Source organism: Triturus cristatus, chromosome 2_2 (genome assembly GCF_964204655.1).
Source record: "Triturus cristatus chromosome 2_2, aTriCri1.1, whole genome shotgun sequence".
In the NCBI taxonomy this organism is placed as follows: Eukaryota; Metazoa; Chordata; class Amphibia; order Caudata; family Salamandridae; genus Triturus; species Triturus cristatus.
In genome coordinates this window covers 1,162,896,644-1,162,918,569 of record NC_140582.1, presented here as the reverse complement: position 1 = coordinate 1,162,918,569, position 21,926 = coordinate 1,162,896,644, and the positions used below count along the sequence as shown (strand labels likewise).

Below are 21,926 nucleotides of genomic sequence, written 5' to 3'. Positions count from 1 at the left end.
TGGAGTCAGAGGCCACCCGCCCTCTGCCTTTTGTTATGCTGCAGGAAGGCTCAGCCGTTCTGGGGAGGGCAGAGAACGGAGAAAACAAGCATTTGCAATGCAATAGGTCTCGCATTTGCGAGAGTTTGAGCTATTGGCATTATAAATGACAATACCTTTTATTTATGTGTTTTGAAAACCTGCAAGCGGTGCGTAAAGACACACTTTGTACTTATAGTCATTGCTTAGGAGAAGCAAGGCTGGTAGTAAAAGAGGCACAGTTACTGCCAGCCTTGCTTCTCTTAAGCAACGACTATAAGTACAAGGTGCCTGTTTACAAACCGCTTGCAGGTTTTCAAAACGCATAAAATAAAAGGCATTGTCATTTACAATGCCAATAGCTCGAATGCGAGCCCTATTGCATTGCAAATGCTTGTTGTACATGCCACTAAGATCCTATTTCCTGCTTCTTCATTGGAGGCTCGCAGCTGGTAATGACATCCTCTGGTATCTTTTCCAAATCGCTCGTTTGCTGCTTTCCTGGAGCCTGGATTCAATAGTGGTCGCACTGGGCACTGTCCTTGGGAAGAGCACCCTCCATGCTGGCGATCACAGTAAGCAACATCATTTCTGATTTTAGCTCACTTTCACTGCCTCTATTTACTCTCCCTAAACTCAGCATGTTTTAAGGCAGATTAGCAACGACAAACGAATGAGCGCCAAAAAGATAAGAAGTGTTTGTGATTGTTGAAGCTATCTAAGACCAGTGTGCTGAAGAATCTCAGTTCTATGTGTGAGCTGCTTGTCCAGTCCGTGTTAATTCTTTGCAGTTTGGTAGTAGTACTCCTGGTTGTATAATGCAATTATCAGGATTACAGGAAGAGGAGGTTCCGTAACGGCCAGACCTAACGACTTTGGGGCTGGAGAACCAGATTCAAGTCTCCGTGTCAGCTCAACATCCTGTGATTCTGGGCAAATCCCTTTAATCCCGTTCCTGCCAAAAAATGAATGTGTCATTGGGTAATGTAACAGATGCTCATCTAAAGCGCTCCAATACATTTGGGTCGAGTTTGCGCTATATAAAACTGCCCAAAATAAAATAACATATAAATGCAAATGAAAAACCAGGACTGGATGAATTATTCCCACTGGATCAGGGTAACACCGCTCCTGGTCTAGAGATATGTGGTAATGGAAAACGCTAGGATTTGCGGAGTTCGTGCTAAATGTGGTGGCGAATCTACCAGTCGATTTGCTTTCTCCTAGGCATAATATGTTTGACAATATTATAGGCGCATTTAGCTCTTTCCCCAGTTATCAAAGCTTTTTCCGTTACCACCCAGACTCTCGGTGTATCCAATGCCAAAATGCCTTGCCTCAAATGACATTTTTTTATGGCCAGGAGATGCTTAAGTATCGCTGTAGCAGTGGACAAACTGCGTAATGCAACACAAAGTTTAGGCGCGTGAAAAAGTTGCTAGCCCAAGATCACACAATTTGGTGTCCGAAAACCAATTTTAGAACTACTTACATCTTGCTTCCAAGTCAATCAATTAGCTACTAAAAACCAGTTCTTCCCCTCATTTCAGGTTTCTACATGTTGTATGCGTGACTAGTGACGATCATTTTGAGTTGCTGGTTTTAATGGTAAACGTGATGCCAGATGCACACAATGGATCGGATATTTCATAGCGCCGCGAGGCTGCAGATTGTGGAGGTGTGCTTTGCTGTATTATGGTAGTGTACACGCTCTGACAGAGCACACGCTGCATGTTTGTGGTTGAACAGTGGCAGGCCATGCCATGGCTTTGTACTCGCAGTCCCAAGGGAGACAGTTCCCACAGCATTTACTGGGTCGTTTTGCGGCCTCAATAGTGAAATAGCGTTTGGCTATGGGGAAAGATAAACTGCCATCAATAAACTAGAGGACAGACCCATAAGCAGATGGAAGACCAAATTCGTATGTATTAACGTGGCAGAACGGTCTAAGTTGCTGGATTTAGGCTCCCGTCTCTCTGGAGGCATGGGTTCAAATCCCACCGCTGCCCAAAATTTTTTTTCAAATAAATATCTTTACATTAAATAGCGGACTTAATTTACACTGAATACCTAAACTCACATTTCCTTTTCATGATTCCAGACTTTAAGCACACGTTGAAGCCTCAGCTCCCATCTGTGTAACTGAGATATGAAGTGAAACAGAAACCTAACACTGTACAGTTGGTGACAACGTAGCCGCACAAGCAGGCTAAGCATACGGCTTCCAGAAATATATGAAAGCAGCGCCATGCTGAAAGATATCACGGCGCCTGTGTACATAAGTTAGACGCATGGTGGCAGCCCGTGAAGCGGGCAACATGGTAATGAGAAATGAGTAATGAAAGCGCTCGCCGTGCATTTTAAATTTATGAGCTGTCGGCCTGTGAAGAATGCGCCTCGGCAATAAAAAAAAAACAAGCTTTCGCCACGCGGCCGCGAAAGTGAAAGTGATCGCGATTGCGATCGCATGCTGCGGAGGAAAGACACATGGCGCTGCGCGCGTGCATGTTCACGTGCACTGAAGCTTTAGGCCACGGCAGCACTTTGAAAATCCCAACTATAAAATGTCTCTCGGAGCCAGCGCAAGCGCTGGGGCTCAGCGAGACCTAAAAATAAACGCTGTCTCTTTTCCTTCATGGCAAGGACCGTGTCCACTACTCCTGATCTGCCTCTGGCGGCTGCCCTCCTCTCTTTATTCCTCCATCTCTTTCTGTCTCGGTCTCGCTCCTGCTTACGTGCTGATTTCAAGAGGCAGCTCTTAAGGTACTCTCTCTTGCCTCTCCTTTTCTTTATTTGTTCCCCTGTGAAATGGATCCAAAAAAGGCTGAACACTTTGGGTGGAAATGTCCTCATTTTCTGACCGTTTTCTATTGAAAAGAAAAACCTCGGAATGGAGAGAAAAAATAGTTAAATACCTAAATAAAGCAATACAGAGTGGACAGCAGACAGACCAGACTGTTATTTACACCCACACACATTAGCGCCACTTTACAGAGTTTGCCAGTGAAAGCGCTACTTTCTTTTTATCTTCTTTCTTTGAACAACATTGTTTTCCCAGGGTGGGTAAGTGCGCCATTCCTAAAGGGACTGCAATACCTGGTTGATGGGTAGAGTGGAAACGTTTAATATGATCGTTTTAAACTTTTTAATTATTTTAGCTTATAAAATGCAGCTCTGTGTTTGGGGATGTGGTCTTTTTTAAACCAAACTGCATACATTTTGAAAGGATATAAGCAATGGACATTGAAAGGGGTCCCTTCCTGGTCCTGTAGCCATGTTTTGAACTTTTCAGTCAAAATCACTTACTGATTTCTGAATAATGAGTTTAAAACCATTAAGGTAACCATGTTTTTTTCTGATTACAGTTCACATGCTTTGCTTATTCTTGCATTCCCTATGAGTGTTTGCTTTTTCCAGTGTGTTATTCATTTTTTTTCAGGCAGCATTTTACTGTTGTCTAGTGCATAATTTGAATTTAGTCGCAGCACAATTGAGTTGTGCTGAAGGCAGTGCGAGTTTCTCTCAGTGGGGCAGTATGGTGTTCAGTGTGGGAGAGAATGTGGCACTCTGGCCAGAGCTGCTGAATTTGTAACTGGAGAACCATGTTCAGACCTTCATGACCAGTTCACCATACCACACTCCTGACAGAGCTTATTCCGATGCTACACCTTAGAAGGCCCGATAGACCTTAGAAGCCCAGGTGTCTTAGCAGCCGCAGGTGGACCTGTCCACCACAATCCATACTGCAGTTCATTTCCAGTCTTACGGGCAGGTATATGAAGAAGCACATCCTAGATCGCCAGTGAATCTGTCACTGAGGTCACAAGACCCTTGAGGCCAGTCCACCTCACCCATTTGTACCTCCATTGGCCTTTTTCCAGCACTAGTCGTGCAACTTGCCAGGGGTTGGCAATGTAGGATTTGCATGCACACCAAATTTAGGGGGTGATTATAATGGCAGTAGGACCGCCACGTCACCCAGTCGGTGGCGGTCCCACCGCCATTGGTAACTGCATCACAGCCCGCCATATTACAATGGCGGGTGGTTACCTGGCGGTCGGAAAGACCAACCACCACGCACCCGACGGGCTTCTTGAGCCCGCCGGTGTGGTGGAGGGGCTCGTGGTTCCTACAATGCTGGTGGTGCCTACCATGCACCGCAGCAGGGATTACGATGTCCCTTACCCGCCAGCTTATCAATGGCGGTTCACCTGCCATGGAAATGCTGGCGAAAGGGACATTGGGGGCCCGTAGCAGGCCCCTTTACCCCTGGCCCTCAGAGATGGGTCCTGGGGGGCATCTATGATGCCCCACAACATATCACTGCACCATGTGGCAGGCACCGATATATTTAACATGTTCCTTTTTTTTTTACTTTGCGGCGGATGATGCAGCCAACAGCACCTGCTGCAATGTAAAAGATAGGCACTGCGAACACCGTAGTGGCAGTCGCATTGTAATGCCTATCGTGGGGCCTCCACCTTGAAGGCCAGTGGTCCCATTCCCCGATTCGATGGCGGTGGTACTGAAGTCCGCCTGCCATCGTAATCAGCCCCTAAGTTTGCATTTTATGAATATGATTCAGCGGGAAATATATTGATGTTTGCAATTTAATTGACTTTGGTTGGCCTCTTATCTATGAGATTTCCCTGTTGAATGTGCCTTTACATTATACATTTTTGGTTGTATGAATTGATTGCATACTACACTCTCCTACAGGTATTAATTTGAGTGTCATTAGGAGTGTCTGGGACCAATTGTTTTCTTAGGAATTGTTTTCTTTACTAACCTTTGCAAAGGGCCCTAAACTTCACAGCAACACAAGTCACATTTCTTTTAGTAATTTGGGATCCGTTTGAGCTACAAAATTGTTTTGGAGGAAATCGTTAGATTATGCAGCAGATGATGTATTATGTGGCAAATATGATACAGCCATAGTTAAGTGGAAAACATTTTTCCACTTAATTTTGCCCCAACATTGTAGTTGATCAATTTGTAAGTTCCCCAAACCCAAAAGTCGAGTTTGGGCACAATTTGCATTTTAAAAGCAGCCCTATAACACAGGGCTACTTTTAAACTGACCTCAGGCTTCAGCAGTGCACACATGCAAGCGCAGAAAGGGCTGCTGGCCTCTAAACTGCCATGCCTTATTATATTCTAGGGACTTAAAAGTAGTTCTAATCCCCCTGCCCTATTATGTACTAGGGCCTTATAGGAGAGGTCATGCCAATCATAGGGGTACCCTAACCCATAGTGCACCCTAGTGTATGTAGGTGTTTTCACTGTATTTTTAAGTGCCTCTTTCAGAATAGCACTGGCTGTTTAGGCAGAGGCCAGGGTCAGTCAGTCAGGTACCACCAGTACCAGTCAGCAAAAAGTTGGGGAGTGGCCAGGGCGGCTTTGCAACACTAGAGAAACACAAACTCAGAATGTAAAACAAAACACCATGGTTGGGGGGTTCTCTTCAATAATCAGAATTGATTTCTATCCTAATGAACCCATTTTCCAACATTAGGATAGGGAAAGACTGGGGAAAAATTCATAACGTTCTAATCTATACATTGAAGTTTTTATGCAGCTCTTTGATGACGGTTAATAGCTCACTGTTCAATGTTAGGATTTTAACTTATAAACTTCAAATGCCAAAAAACTTTCTCAGATAAAAGCAGTAACTCACTGACCTATTGAATTAAAACTTTCACTAGACAAGCCTTCGATCTCGCTCAAAAAAAGAACATTAATCACCAAAGTTATCTTCACATTTTTATTGTTGCCTGAAAATTGCTGGAGACCAGGAATGCAGCAGCAGGTACTTTTCAAACCCTAATGCACTTGCAAACACGACGCCCCCACCCTAAGTCAGCGGCCTTTGTTTGCTTTGTGCATTAAGATGCAAGATTCATATATATGTTTTTTTAAACATTTGGTCTCATTACTATATGAATGTAAATAACAATAAAGCATACATGCAAACTGTGACTACATGCCCGCTTTTCTCAATATTTCACTTCGAAAGTATGCGATTGTATTTGTTTAACGGGCGGTAATTTGTATAGGGTCACTGGAAAGTGCACTAGGTTGTCCCTGTCCCCCCCAGAATTTTAGTGTCTCCTACGCCCCTGCACAGGGGACTCATTAATAAGCCCCTAAGGATGCTGGGTCCGTCCGTGTGAAGGGTCGCGTATGATCCTAAAAAGAAAACAGAGTGAACAGTTATTGTATAATGAAATATCACGAAAACAAACGTGAAAGGCCATCCTTCACGGAGTTTGCGTCCGTGGGTTTTCCTGTTTCTGAAGTCCAGGCCCTTGAAGGGAAAGAGAGGCGTGTCTATGTTTCATCCGTCAACTTCGGAAGCCAGTCCCTTGGTTCCAATACTTTTTCTGCCAATGTCTGTAAATCATGTGGGTTTTCTGCTTGTACCATTCTTCATGCGAGCGCGCGGCCCGGGCCCTGCCTGGGTGGCTGCCAGCTGATAAAGCCGGGTCCAGTGGCCCCTCCTTCGTGGGCTGACAGCTGGGCCCCGTTACAGGCAGCGGGAAAGTGTTGCTGTGATGAGCCCGGGCTGCTAAGTGAAAGCAGCCGTCGGGGGCCCCGGCCTGCTCGGCGAAGGCAGCCAGCGCCAGGCCTCTTTGGGGCCGGTCCCACGCAAGGTAAACCAGCTTTATGGCGTCTAAGTTTCCTCGAAAGAGAAAGGAGAGGCGTGGCCAAACCTCGAGAGCAGGGATGTCGAACCGAGGGGAACGACGGGCAGTATGTTTGGGAAATATGTTCTCCTACCCTCCCTAGGACTGAATTTGTACCAAGAGATCGACCAGGTCATGTTCTGTTCTGGACATTTGTGTAGCGCCATTCTGCCATTGGGAAGGCCTTTTGGCGCTTCCACATAGTTCCACATCACAGATCAGAGCCTGGTTGAGTTTTGGCGATTTGTTACGTTTTCCTGTGTTCTGATCATATTCTCAGTTAGGGGTACGGTGACCCCCCTACCGGTTCAAGTCCTGGACAAACCAATGCATTCTGGTAGCTTTGGTTTGTGTCTATTAAAGTAATTAGATGAACACATCTGATAGTTATGGTCTGTAGAGGAAAGGTCCAGGACTGCCGACGGCAGTGAAGTGGAGTCTGGCGGCCCCCACCCCGGTGGTACCCTTACCCTCTCATGCGCTGAGGCGTGGGAGCATCATTTTTGGCATTTAAGGGTCCCGGCTGTTTTGATTTGACAAGTGTTTACTCATCTCCTTGGTCAGTAGGCCAGCCCATTGCCCTGCATATGGACGGAGGGGCAGGGGAAGAGAGAGAAAATGTGTGTTTATGTGTGTGTGTGTGTGTTTATGTGTAAGTATGTGTGTAAATATGTGTGTGTGTATGTGTAGATGTGTGTGCAAGTGAGGGAATGTGTAAGTGTGTGTGTATGTGTGTGTGTATGTGTAGGTGTGTGTGTATGTGTAGGTGTGTGTATGTGTGTGTGTGTGTGTGCGTGTATGTGTGTATATGTAGTCGTGTGTGTATACGTGTGTGTATGTGTGTGTGTAGGTGTGTGTGTATATGTGTGTGTATGTATAGGTGTGTATGTGTGTGGTTTCTTGGGGGTGATGCTGTCGGATACTGCATTAGCCAACTACATGGATGTATGTTAGCAGTTCTGTCCTGTGTGCTCTGTTGGATGTAAGTAAGTGGTATCTAATCGTGGTAAGTGCTGTTGCCAGCACAGTGGAGGTGCTGTGTTGAACGTATGCAGGGTGGTGTGTCTTATGTGCTCTTCCAACACAAAAAGATGATGGACGGAATGTTGAACATTGTCAAACATTCACCCCCAGTCAAAGATCTGGGTTTAATCCATTGTTATTTTGCTCACCACGCCACCCCAGTTCATATGCAAATATGCAAATCAGTGTTGACCCTGTGCCTCATGGGAACAGTCCAGACCAAACTGCCAGGCCATGTCTTTCCTGGACAGGAATCAAGCATCCTAGGACCAGTTTCGGGCTTTCAGCCCTCATCAGCCAGGATAGCTTGACTCCAGTGGCATGGAGAGCACGGGACCCACGTCTGGGCATACTCTTCCCACTTAGGGTGAAAATGCAACACAAAAAGGTGATGGACGGAATGTTGAACATTGTCAAACATTCACCCCCAGTCACAGATCTGGGTTTAATCCATCGTTATTTTGCTCACCACGCCACTCCAGTTCAGACATAGCCATATGCAAATCAGTGTTGACCCTGTGCCTCGTGGGAACAGTCCAGACCAAACTGCCAAGCCATGTCTTCCCTGGACCGGAATCAAGCATCCTAGGACCGGTTTCTGGCTATCAGCCGTCATCAGCCAGGATGGCTTGACTCCAGTGGCGTAGTGAGCACGGGACTCACCGGACAGAGGCTGCACCGCCACCGTGGGTTTGGCGGTCAATTGGACCGCCAAACTCATAATTAGGCCCTTACTCTTGTAGAACTCTCGGCTTACTACCGCAGTCTAGGAATGAAGAAGGAGCCATACAAGGGTAAATCACAGCTACTCACAGGAAAGTCTTTGTGAATCGGGCGCGCAGTTTATTTCTTGTGTATGTTACTTCTTCCATAGACTTGTGCTCTCGAGGATGCCATATCACCGGTTCAGTTTGATGGGAATTGTCAAACTGTTATTTCTCCACTTTGCCTTTACATTTATCTTCACATTCCTCGTGGGTATCTACGAATACCTTTAGCCTTCATTCTAAAGCATCTTTGTTGAACCTCGCATCCTTTATTCTTTAATTGTGTTCTTTTATCATGCCGTGATTTCCTTGCACACCAAAGCGTGCAAAGCTGACCCCTGCTACTGGAGGGTGAGACAAGGTTGGGTTTTAACACAACTTCGCTTCCCTTAGGAGGGTCCCACTGACCAGTCTCCTCTGAGAGCCAGGCCTTAGCCATAAATCTGTTGCCCACTCTCCTTCAACCTGCCAGGTGAATTTGAAACAGCGAAGAACTTAGAATTCAGAAAACCTCCTTAAATTGCATTAAAACACATATTTGAAAGTTACCAGAAGACAGTGATCACCATATTCTTTGACTCTTTCAGATACGAACGGCGAGCGGTCCACCACTCCGTCCCCGCCACGGTCTCCCGGAAGCCACAATGACAGCTGTAACATCGCCCCGCTCACCCCAGCCCAGTCCCCGGTAAGTAATGCTGCAGGTGGACCTCACTCAGGGCTCCATGATTCACACACATGACAACTAGAACACATGTGCTGCCCACACCGCCAACACACACACCTACAGTAGTACAGCTCAGAGAACAATGTGTAACTGGTGTGTGTCCCGAATGCCTTCCAGGGAAAGAACAGGTCAAGAAGCCAGCCTTGCAGACACGGAGGCGCCGTTTCTTCTTTGACCTCATTGAGATCAGGGTGGTTGTAAATTACTAATATATTATTTAAAGAAGTGGAGTATCTAGAGACAGACGCGTATTCTCTTCAGGTGGGTCTGCTAGCGTTAATCCCCTGTGAAACCGAGGGGTGGCTGCCTTTAAAGCGTTTCAATGGCCATACTACGGGTCAATGTGTCCAAATATGAGACTTTTAAACTGCACATGAAACCTCAGTGCCAGTGCCAGTGCCTGCTTGTTGTTACATGTGCACATAGGGATGAGGTAGGAGCGGTGCTGGTCAATTTCTGCACATGATAAAAGAAGGAGTGAAGATCAACATAAGGCTGTATTTTAACCAAGAACTCTATTCCTAGTTATAAATACACAAAGTTTTTTTTTTTCTTCATTTTTAAAGAATTGTGCATGCCATGGTCCCAAAGACCCGGGTGTCTTCCCACCTAAGGCTCTAAAAATGTATTGGGCGTAAAGAGTCAGAGACATTTCTACTCACACCTTCATTTTGGGTCCGAAGTATTTATTGACAAAAGAATGAATAGTCTGTGAATCACATTCAAGCAACCACAGTGTCCCCTGAAATCAGCAGTGGAGGCAACACCCCGAGCAAAGGGTAGACCCAAACTTACACCCTACACAAGAGAGTCTCTAGTACTGATCGGATGACAACATGCGCCCCAAGAAAAGACGCAGGTGCCTTAGCGCAGCTCCTGAGAACTTAGAAAATGGCCTTCACCAGTAACAACAATGTAAACAGTTTACAGCTAAGCAGGCACTCTCACAAGCACACGTCTCAGGTGCCAAACTCAGCACATGTGAATGTCAGAGACAAGCAAGCCCTGTGGGCGAAGCTAGGCGCAGTGCATCACAGTGATGCTGAGACAGGCCAAGCACATTTAAATGTTAACACACATTACACACTTTCATTGTATCCTGGAGTAACACCAAGGGCCTGGTTCACAGAGATGTGTTGCGACTTACACTTGGAGTACTCCTGATCTATGCCGAGTAGGCTACGAGTACTACAATAATAAGTCACACATACTCCTAGCACCACCTTTCTTATTCGGCCCTCGTATATTTTTACATTTTATTTCCTTTCATAGTTGATACAGATTTGAACAGTGGTGTTTGATACGGATTTGAACAGTGGTGTTTGATACGGATTTGAACAGTGGTGTTTGATAGGGATTTGAACAGTGGTGTTTGATAGTGCAGCGCCTCATGGTGTTTCACACCTAGACCCTTCTTCTTCTTGCAGCCATGTGACTCTCTATGTCCCTATGTCTTCGCAGAGGAACGAGCCCAAGAAACCGAGAGGTCCTTCGTTCTTTGTGGTGGTGGCCATAGACTTCGGGACCACCTCCAGCGGCTACGCTTTCAGCTTCTCCAAGGACCCAGAGGCCATTCACATGATGAGGTAACTTACCCACGCTTCTCTGATTGGTCACATACTGCTTGCAGGGATGCTTAGATTACCTTAAGTTATGATATGTTATGTTACATTTCACTAGGTCACCAGATGTTATAGGTTATGATACATTAGGGTATGTGGTTATGACTTGTATTATAGTATGTCACATTTTGCTACCAGGATTCGTATAGTGCACTTCTGGCATTTATATTATTTAGAAAAAACTTTGCTAAATGTTGAGGCTAAAATGCTAAGTGCTCGTATCAAATACATATTTTTTTCTCATTAACCCTTAACGTGTTGTGACGAAAAGCTTCATCTGTGCCTGGAAGAATGGACTGTCAGAGAACGTTTAACCCCTGTCCCTTAAGCCCAGGAAAGATTGTTTACCTTTTCCTCAGAAGGTTGGCAGCCATGTTGTTTTTTCGGCGAGTAAAGAACTGCAAACGAGGTCGATCTATCCCAGTTGGTTACTGTAACCTCCTCGGTTTCAAACTGTAACAACTGAATGCAGGTGGAGTCGTAGCAGCTGATGACGTCAGAGGGCAGGTTTCTTTAATAAGGACTCAAAGTATCTGTTGTACATGTCAGCGCGTTATCCTCACATATATGGCTCTTCATTGGTCGAAGGCCACGCTTGAATAACGTGGAGTCCTCTTTCCATTACTATAACTATTAATAAATCTTGGGCCCACAATGTCACCCAGAGTGCATAGCAAGAAGATGTTTAGTTGTGAAGTTGCTTGAATATGCAGATACATGGGTTCTTCATGCTTCTGAGCTCATGTAGCAGTAACGTGTGACATAATAGAGGATAATATTATATAAAATAACTTAGCATAGTACAGCATGAAGTTGCATAACGTAGGATAGCACAGCAACACATCAGGTGCGCAACCATCGTGTGGAGATTTCCAATTGAGCACCCTTCAAATATTCTACTGAGCTACTTCCATTTGGGCTCGAGCTCTGGATTTCCTTTCTCTGATAAGTTAATGTCCTTTGGCTATAGGCCTCAATGACTCCCTTATGCCAAATACAGTGTACCACAAACGGTGCACTGTATCAACTAGCCATTCATTCATCTGTATTTGTTCAGATATTGCATCAGTAAATTATTCATTCTTCTGTCTACCCTTTTCCATTGGTCCATTCCTCATTGATTCATCTCTCCACCTATAACATCATTGTCTCATTTATTCTCGCTTCAAATGTGCTTTTCATTGCTTCCATTAATTTGTTCCTTCTACAATCCATTTGTCGATTCACTTATGCACTCATTCATTTCCTAAAACATTATTTGAGATATTTGTCAATAAATGTACTGACTCATTCACATATTCCTATGTCCAGGCATTCACCTGTCCATCTATCTATTTACTCAGGCATTACTTTTTATAATCACACTTTTACTCATCATTCATGTATCTGTACATTTGCTTATCCATATATTTATTTTTCTGCTCACCCACCAATACATGTATTCAGTTATGTATGCATTCATCCATCCAAACAATGTATGAAGCTACAATCAATCAATTTATTGGTGTTTCATCCAGCTATCCATTCATTTTACATTGTTTACTTTTATACCCACAGTATTCTCATGGTATTACACCCTATAGCTATTAGGTGTATGTTCGTCTCTGCACCCATACATAATCCATGCATTCCACAGAAGCACTCAGGATCACACAAAGCATCGGTTCGTACTTTCTTCCTGTTCAGCATCATTCATTATTATCAAAGAGTTTCTCAGTCTTCTTCCCTATCCCTCAGCTGTGCTGTCATCTCTTCATTCGCCTTGCCATTAATTAATAATCTAGCCATTCATTTATTGTCCTCTAAAATACATGCAAATCTTAAGAGGAAACGTTTGGGGCCTGATTCTTAAAAAAATATAATAACTCTACACTCAGAGGGTTACAGCATCTTATGAGTGTTTATTAACTCATTTTAGGTATTCACACAGGTTTCACAGGTTACACCTGTAAACCTGCAACAGTGACAGGTTTAGAAGCACACGCCAAAGAAACATTGTTGAACTTGCAATGGCATTTTTCCTCTCTCCGGGTAAAATGGGTGTTCACCCCTGGAAAAACCCCTTTCCACCAATTTTGTGGGTGTTGCCTGTAACAGATTTTTAGCATCTCCCCATTTAGATAAATATAGTTATCTTAAAAATCTGGCATGGATCCAGCCCTCCAGGACCGACTTTGGAGAATCCTGTTGTACAGCCGTCAGATAACTTTAGCTTGACAGCCAGGTAATGTGCAGAGGAGGTGTGAATGACTCTGTGAGTGATGGGGGCTGGTTTGTAAATTGCTTTAGCTTCCATGGAAAGCCAGCAGAGTATTGATATATGGTCAATCCTTTTCTCCTAAGAGACGAAATGTGCTGCCGCATCTAGAACTGCTTTTAGTGGAGCGAGATGTATTGTGAGGAGAAGTCATGAGCGAGTTGCAGTAGCGGATTCTTGATAGCACCAGTGCGTGTATCAGAATATTTAAGATATTGTTCCGCTATGAAGAGACAAATTCCCTATAGCAGATGCCATTGAACGCGGGCCTTTGGGCCATGGTGATGACTTGTCGCCGTAGATTGAGACGTTTGTCGAGGAGGATGACTGCTAGGGATCTGGCACAGCTGATGGTGGTAGGTTTGCTGTTCAGGATGTGATTGAATCCATACAAGGTTGAACTGGCATTGGTGAACGGTTGAGGATAAATTCTGTTTGAGATGCGTTCACTTTCAATGCTGGGCAGTCATCCAGTCTTGAGCTGTGTTTAGAGCATTGGCAGGGTCGGATATGTAATTTGGAGCGGACGCCTCTAGATATATGCGAGTATCATCAGCATATTGGCGATAAAGGATCTGTGAGTTCTAGGTCGGGACTAGGACAGATCTCTGACCGGCCAGTTGTAATAAAGCGCCCCATTTTGATAGCTAAGCTCAGTCCACTGGGTCGGAGGAGGCCCCATCTTCACCCACAGACCGAGGACCACCACTTACGTTAGAAATTCCCACCCATCAGCAGGCATCTCTTTGCTGAAAGTGCTTTGGCTTCATGGCTGAAGCACTTTAAGCAAAACCGAATGCCAGGCAGCCACCATGTTGCTGGCATCCGTTTTAGATTCGTATTTGTTCTGCAGAAACAAACCCCAAATCCAGGTGTATTTTGATAGGAAAAAACAATGGCCCTGCCGCATAGGGGCTTGTGTCGCTTGTTGTGGAAGCCGTTGTTTGTTTTCCATGGCGTGGTCCACATATCTGTACGGCGAACCTGGGCAAGGAAATTGTGTATTGGGAAGTGCACCCTGATTGAGGCAGACCTCGATGCAGCAAAGGCAGCCGTCCAATGGCAGACAAGCCACTACCATTGGCTGACCACCTGCCAAGCCATCGCAGGCTCCACGGCTTGGAGGAGAAGATCCATCAATTCATGGTGGGGGTCTTGCTCCTCCAAGCTTTCAATACGGCCCTTGGTGAATTGCATAACGAGAGACCAATAGTCAAATATTACACAATGCGAGGGCTGCAGGATGGAAGAGAAGAGAAATTCACAGCAGGGGTAGAACTATGGCAGTGAAGAGGCCAATAATCTGCCAGCACATAAGGCTGCAAGAGTTCAGCCGCGGCTGCTGCAGCTATGAGCGGTGGGCGGGGGGCCAGGTAAGGGGGATTTCGAGAGACGACCACGAGGGGAAATGAATTATTTATTTAATTTTCCCTCGTTGTCGTCTCGCGAACTCCCCCCTCACCTGGCACCACCGCTCTTGCCTGCAGTTGCCGCGGCTGGTTAGAAAAGAATAAGAGGTAGTGGCGGCTTGCAGAGGGAGTGCTGCGGGGCGGGGAGGCGGGGGAGGGGCAGGGTTGGGGGGTAGTGGAGTCAGACATACGACGGCCAGGAGTAAAGTAAGTAAATAAATACATTAAATTATTTACCCTGCGCTCGCTGCATTGCCGAGTTGCCGATGCAACGAGCGCAAGGTAAATAGTTTTATTTATTTATTTACTTACTTTACTCCTGACCGTCGTATGTCCGACTCCACTACCCCCCCACCCTGCCCTGCTCACCGCCCCGCAGCACTCCCTCTGCGAGCCGCCACTGGTGAGAGGACATTCTCTGCAAAAGAAAACAAGGGAACTCGCTGACCAATACACAAGAGCAATTGACAATTAATGGAATGCATAGCAATATTTGCAAAACATTCATGACATCACTCTGATCAGGGCCGGACTAGAAACCAAAACCAGGCCCGGCATAAATATTCAAGCCAACCCCACACTGCAGGATGCTGAGCATAGAATGCGGCCCTCAGTGCATGATTGGGTCATGGCAACCAATCACAGCTCTGAAAGCAGCCCCAAGCCTGCAGCCTACCGGGGAAAGGCTGGGTTGGCAGAATGGCCAGCCTGGCAGCGAACGAGATGGCGTGATAAACTTATTTCAAACTAATGGGCTGCACAAACTTGAAAATTGGCCTAAAAGCCTAAAGCAGGGTTCTCTAAAGCCGGTCCTGGAGGGCCGGATCCATGCCAGATTTGTAGCACATCCCCATTTAGATAGACAAAGTTATCTTAAAAATCTGGCACGGATCCGGCCCTACAGGACCGACTTTGAAGAACCCTGGCCTAAAGCGAGTACCTAATGCATCAATAAAACGATGGCCGATTTAACATTGAGTAATAATATTTGATGGTTCAATTTATCGTCAAAAGCGGGTTGAATCAAGTCTTCCAGGAGAATCAGATTGTCTTCTCGGTGTGGAGCCCTTGGCAAGAGCAGCGAGGCAGGCAGACAATAAACAATCAGGACAGCCTGTAAAACAATGCCTGCCTTTTATTAACAAAATCACTGCCTGCTTCCGGTTCCAAAGAAACGCGATCTCTCTGCTTGTGGTAGGCTCATGCGAGCTCCTTACCATAACACAAGTAAGGCGGGAACCCTGGCCTGGCTCTCTGCCGAGGCGGACGGGATCTGGACTCGGGCCGCTACATTCTCGAAGCTTCTAGCGTCTCGCCGGCTCTTGCGGATTCCACGGGGACACGCGGGTTATTACAAGATGTTTCTGAGTGCCTTTCTTCCTAGAGTGCGGTCTAGAATTTTGAATGAGTGTAGAGGAGTAAAGCCAAAAGTGTGTGAAGCGGCCTCACTAATTGTGTAAATAAACATTACCTCAGGCCCCAGGGAGAGCAATATTCCATTTATTTTGCAGGGAGGAATGTGCTGGCTTCACTCTAGTGTGTGTCACTGTCTGGCGCCTGTTTCTGGGTTGCTGAAAGCAGCTAAAGCAACGTGGTTGAAATACACACAGGAAAGTCGTGCACACACGCACACACACACACGCACACACGCACAAAATACACATGGGGAGTAAACAAATTTGCCAGTTAGCCACCCCATGCTTGAAGAAATGTACACACAGCACTAGTACAATGGTACAGATAAAGGGATAACTATATGAAGTTGGTGCACACAGCACAAATACACACTCCAGTGTCAATGTAGAATTGGTGCTTTAAAAGTCACATAAGAAGCTTGCGTACATCCACACTCACAAACGAATGTATGACGTTACAACGCATACATTTACAACGCATGCCTTTACAACTCAGTTTTTACATCGCAACATCCTTTACAACGCATCATTTTACATTGCATGCCATTACAATGCATTTTTTAAAACTACACTTACAGCGCATTCCATTACATTACATCATACCATTACAACGCATACCATTACAACGCATACCTTTACATTGCATTCAAGGTAAGTATTGGATAGTGTAGGGGTAAAAATTACTATGTGGTCTGTGGGGGTGTGAGGGTTGCAGAGGGCAGTGGGCCACCAGGTGTTGTTCCATGCCGATGAGTTGGTTCCAAGGATGAGTACTTCAGTCTTGTCTGAGTTGAGTTTAGGCAGCTGTTGCTCATCCAGACGGCGACGTTTTGCATTCCCTTCAGGAAGATGAATCTAGTGGTGGTGGGGTCTTTGGTGAGGGAGAGGATGAGCTGGGTGTCGTCGGCGTAGGATACTATGTTGAGGCCGTGCTGTCGGACGATGGGTGCGAGGGGGGCCATGTAGATGTTGAAGAGGGTTGGGCTGAGTGATGACCCCTGTGGGACTCCGCAGATGATTTCCGTGGGTTTGGAGAGGAAGTGTGGCAGTCTGATCCTTTGGCTTCTGCCGTTGAGGAATGATCGAGGGCGGTTCCTCGTATGCCGGCATCGTGTAGTCTGGCTGAAAGTGTGCGGTGGGAGATGGTGTTGAATGCTGCTGACAGGTCGAGTAGAATCAGGGCTGCAGTGTGGCCTTGGTCGAGGAATGTGTGGATGTCGTCTGTGGCAGCGAGTAGGGCGGTGCATAACACACAACATTATGTTGAACATGACAAAATTCACATTTGATGTAGATGCGCTCAAAGCACAAATATTAACTTCCAAAATCAAAGGTTGGACATAGAATGGATGTCAACTCAGACCACTAAATGAACACTCCATGGCTAATTGTGAAAACTCGTGACTGGAACGTTTCACATACCCAGTAAAACGTGAAAGCTTGGACTTTAGTGGGTGCAGCAAATGACACCACTTACAAGTCCCCTCGCCCACTGTAAAATGCCCAGACGGTCAATATCTAAAATTCAGTATATTTAAGTTTCACAAAAGCACATGATGACACACAGTTTGCAGACACACTAGTAGTATACATAAAGTTGTGCACACAACACAAACACATGCACCAGATCCATAGACATATGTTGAATAAATACACCTTACACACACACAAACCGTTCGGCAAACTCTAAATCGGGCCCATAGTACAGAACGTAGTAAATGTATGAACTCAGGGCATTAATGATTCTTTCATTCTACTTCTAGGAAATGGGAGGGTGGCGACCCCGGTGTGGCTAATCAGAAAACCCCAACAAGCTTGTTGTTGACTCCAGAAAAGAAGTTTCACAGTTTTGGATACACGGCAAGAGATTACTACCACGACCTGGACCCGGAGGAGGCGAGAGAGTGGCTCTACCTGGAGAAGTTCAAAATGAAGATTCACAGCACCAGTGTAAGCTGAGAATTCGTGATTTTTGGGCCAATTCACAACATTATTTGCACACAAAAGATTTACTTAGGTGTGCAAAAAAGTTATTTTTGCTTTCAGAACTTCCATACCTTGATTTGGATCAAGTTTTCCTGATTACTGATGTCCAGTACATTTTCCACCGGTTTAGGGGTTGGGGGGGTTGAGCGATGCCAGGGAAGCCCCTGGAGAGCAGTGTGTGCTTTCTGCTCATTTACAACATGTATAAATGTTCTTCACACCAATATGCACATCTCCATTTAGTGGCGGAAAATAATGGATTAAGTGTGTTAAATGGCCATGAAAATCGCGTAGTTCTATGAGGCTTTGCATTCCCAGCAGCAGAGGGTGGATCCTAACCATGTTGCAGAATTATTTGAGGAGGCAGAGATTACAACCCCACAGCCTTCGACATAAGGACCAGCTGAAATTGAGTAAATGGATCTCCCAATAAGGAAGCAAGAGAGTAAAATGGGATATCACTATAGGTAAGATCCCACGGGTAGAGTGTCTTCTTGCTGAATTCTTCGCAGTGCTTTAGGACTTACCTTTATAACAAGACTCTCGTTAAGGTGTAATTCCAGCCCACACAGAGAGGTAACAAGAATTATTATTGCAAAACCTCCACGAAAAATCCTCTTGATTTTTTGTTTTATCGACTTTCGTCAATTAATCAATATTAGGGTAGACATCATACTCTAAAGTGCGATATTGTTGGAGCTGGTAGGTCATTATCATCTAGTTATTAGAATAGCAAATAAGGTTTATATTGGGACAGGTTGAATGAGGCGGGCTGTTCGAAGCACTTGTTGTAATTCCGAGTCTTCATGGTGAAATTTATTTAGCTATGTAGATCTTTTTAGAATCCGGTGTGGTGAGCATATGGGGCGGAACATTTGTCCTGAAACCAGTCAATGAAATATATGAAAATCTACACCTAGGACATGTAACAATTGCTGCTGTATAAGAAAGCCCCTCAAGACCCTCACGGGTGATTTTCTGCACTTTATAAATGCTCAATTGATTGATTGAAAGCCGGCCTATTGAGAAAGGAATCCATCAGAGCTCTCTGCTTCCCCACTGGGCTTTGCTGTTGTTGGACCCAGAGCTAAATTAATCAAGAAAATTCATTTGTACCAGGGGATCATTGTGCTCTCTTTTCATTACATGAGAGCAACCTACGACTTCACTACCTGTCGAATCGAACCTTGTCAACTGTATCACCTAAATATATCAGCACATCGAAGAGCGTGAAATGAATTGATTGAGCATAGAATTTGGTTTGTCCAAGTTGAAGGTATCTTTTGATTTCCCCTCTTTCTAGCTGAGTAGATTCCACTGGCAAAAACATTAATACTTTCCAAAGTTATCTATCAGTTGGTGGTGAACCTAATAACAATAGTGATATTTGAGGCCTATATTTGCAGGTTATAAGGAACCTATCACTACGTTTAAGTGAGATGGATGGTCACTTGAGGTACCTCATCAAACCCTCATCCATGGATGGAGAGAGGAGGCTCGAAGCATCAGATCTCAAGTGTTACTTTTACATCACTCAGTTGCAGCCCTTGATGCAGTGGTAATGGAATAAGAAGTGAGACCTCCCGGTTAAGATTAATAATGTTGACCTATAGAATAAGTTTGCAAATATCCGGTCTTCCAAATGTTGCCAATATTACCCAGGGTGACGAAGAGTTTGAATAAGATCTGGTGGAGCGTGTCTGGCAAGAATGGTTACGTTAGCACCGGCTGAAATGTAGGGTTAGAGCATTTAAGTGCACCTGAAGAGCAAGCAGCGGAGAGCAGTAGGCAGATTACGGGGGCCTCGTTCATGAGGCCCCTTGCGCCGTCGGAACGTCACTTTTCGTGACGTTCCGGGGCGTAGGAGCCTGCTCTTTATTTACGAAGCAGCACTAAGCCATTTTTTATGGCATAATGCTGCCTCGTAAATATTGCTCCCTTTGACGCAGTTTTCTGCATTAAAGGAGCATGCAATGGGTGTTGCTGGGGGTGTTCCCAGCAACATCCGTGGCATTTTGACACTGCCTCAGATTTAAGAGAAATCATAAATCTGAGGCACCGCCAAAAACGTACGCCTCCCCAAGGGAGGCACAATGAGGATAAATATCTTTATTTCTCCTCGTTTTTACTTTTTTTATGTGTCCTGCAGAAAAAGGAAAACGCCTCTTGTGATTGTTTTTGTGCAGGAAAGTTTCCCTTCCCTTTCTGCACAAAAACAATCATCCCCTTAATGCAGGCACCCTTGCACCATAGATACAGCGCATTCCTGTCCTTTTCTTTTACTGTAGGGCAGCGCTGCAGGTAGGCCTGTGGCGCTGCCCTGCGGTAAAACCTCATAAATGAGGCCCTGAGTGTGGTAGGTGACTTACAAGCAGACTAGGTTTTTTTGTCGGTTCAGATCAGTGTCAAAGCCTGGAAACTGTTGGTGTGGGTTTGTGTTTTTCTAAATTCTTTTTACCTTTTAACAATTTGGAAAAACATCCTATTCCCCTATAAAAGATTCCAAAATGGCTACTTTTTGGCAATCTCCAAAAATATTATAATTCATACAAAACTGGCATCTTCTAGCCATTGATTCAACATCAAAACATGTTTGGAGTATGACGAATAGAGGAATAAGGGTTATTAATAATTATCAGTGAGGGGAGGTGCATTATGGGATAGACTTTTGCGAATCCAAGAATGAAAACAATCATCACACTTGCATACAGCCGATTGAAATGTTTGCTGGCTGTTAGGACTGAGTTAAATTATGTATGCGGCACAGTTGAGAGCCCACTGCTACACTTATTTCACTGTGTGAAAAGTGCATGGCTGCTGGCCAGCAAGGTGGTAACACTACCACCACATGCACTGCTGTGGCTTCAAATATGAAATGGTACTGAAATAAAACATCAAGATTATGGCAATAATATATTTTTGGACCTCCCATTGGCTTAGACTTAAACATTATGTTGAGTGGAATTGAGTTGTAGAGAGCAGGTATCCTGCTTAGTATTTTGTGGGATGAGGGAACATTCTGACATGTGGTTGCAACATAAGCGGCAAGTGTAGAAAAGCTGCACAGAACATGTATGCAATGTTGTGTGGTTTTGTCTTTTGGGTCCCACACAAGACCAGTAAAGTAAAATAACAGTGCAAGACATTGTGTCCCACAGTACCTTGCCAGAATGCTTATCCCCTAATCTTCAGAATTAGCTTCCTTGAGTCTGGTCCAACCCTTCTCTGCTCTGACTTCCTTGGGATGACATTTCCCAGGCAGAGCACCAGTCTAAACATGACGTCTGCTGTATTATCTCTGATGAGCAGCCATGAGAACACGCCCATGCAGAGGACATGTACCGCGTATCTCCAGCCAATGTTCAGCCAAACGCCCATGGTCAGAACGTCCATCGAGGGAGTCACCTGGACCACACCAGGTGCAAACGTGCATTCTCCTGTAGGCCACATCTGATTCTGTTCCTTAGATTTTGTGAATTAAAAAGATATATCCCCCTTTTTCATATCATTTTTAATCAGGGCCCCTGCAGAGACCCTCAGGGTGCTTGTAGTGGGTAAATCCTATGTGCACATGAAGATGCTACAGGGTCTGAAAGGAGTCAGTACCACGTTATCTTTACGCTTTGCTTTACTGGCACATTCCTGTTCTCCTTCGAGTGCAGGGTCTTCAATAGAATAAATGTTTTATTGTGAACAGTTGTGAACCTAAGAGTGGGATCCTAATATAATCACCATAAAGTGCTGAGCAGTAAGGTGGGGATACAAGCACCAGCTTGATGGAATGGAATTCCAGATATGTTTGTGTCGTAGTAGAAAGCATGTCTTTTTTTTAGTCTGGGTGTGGCCAAGCACTTTTAAATAGAACATCTTGAAAAATAAAATCATGTATACAAACATAGAGGAGCTTTGAACCAGTACCCTTCATCCGTTGGTCTTTTATATTGTCATTCACATGTTGCTTCTGCCCGCCACTGCAAACAGTATGGGGCATTTGGCCATGACACTTCTGCCACTGG

At 45.1% G+C, this 21,926-nt stretch overlaps 1 protein-coding gene across 1 annotated transcript in view; it reads left to right on the top strand.

Annotated features, from left to right (window-relative positions):
- LOC146863287 (heat shock 70 kDa protein 12B-like) overlaps positions 1-21,926 on the top strand; it is a 209,444-nt gene that overhangs the window by 99,027 nt on the left and 88,491 nt on the right. The window contains exons 3-5 of the mRNA XM_085642702.1: positions 9,082-9,182; positions 10,683-10,807; positions 17,688-17,874. Coding sequence (XP_085498828.1) covers positions 9,082-9,182; positions 10,683-10,807; positions 17,688-17,874 — 413 coding nt within the window. The remainder of the gene's footprint in view (positions 1-9,081; positions 9,183-10,682; positions 10,808-17,687; positions 17,875-21,926) is intronic.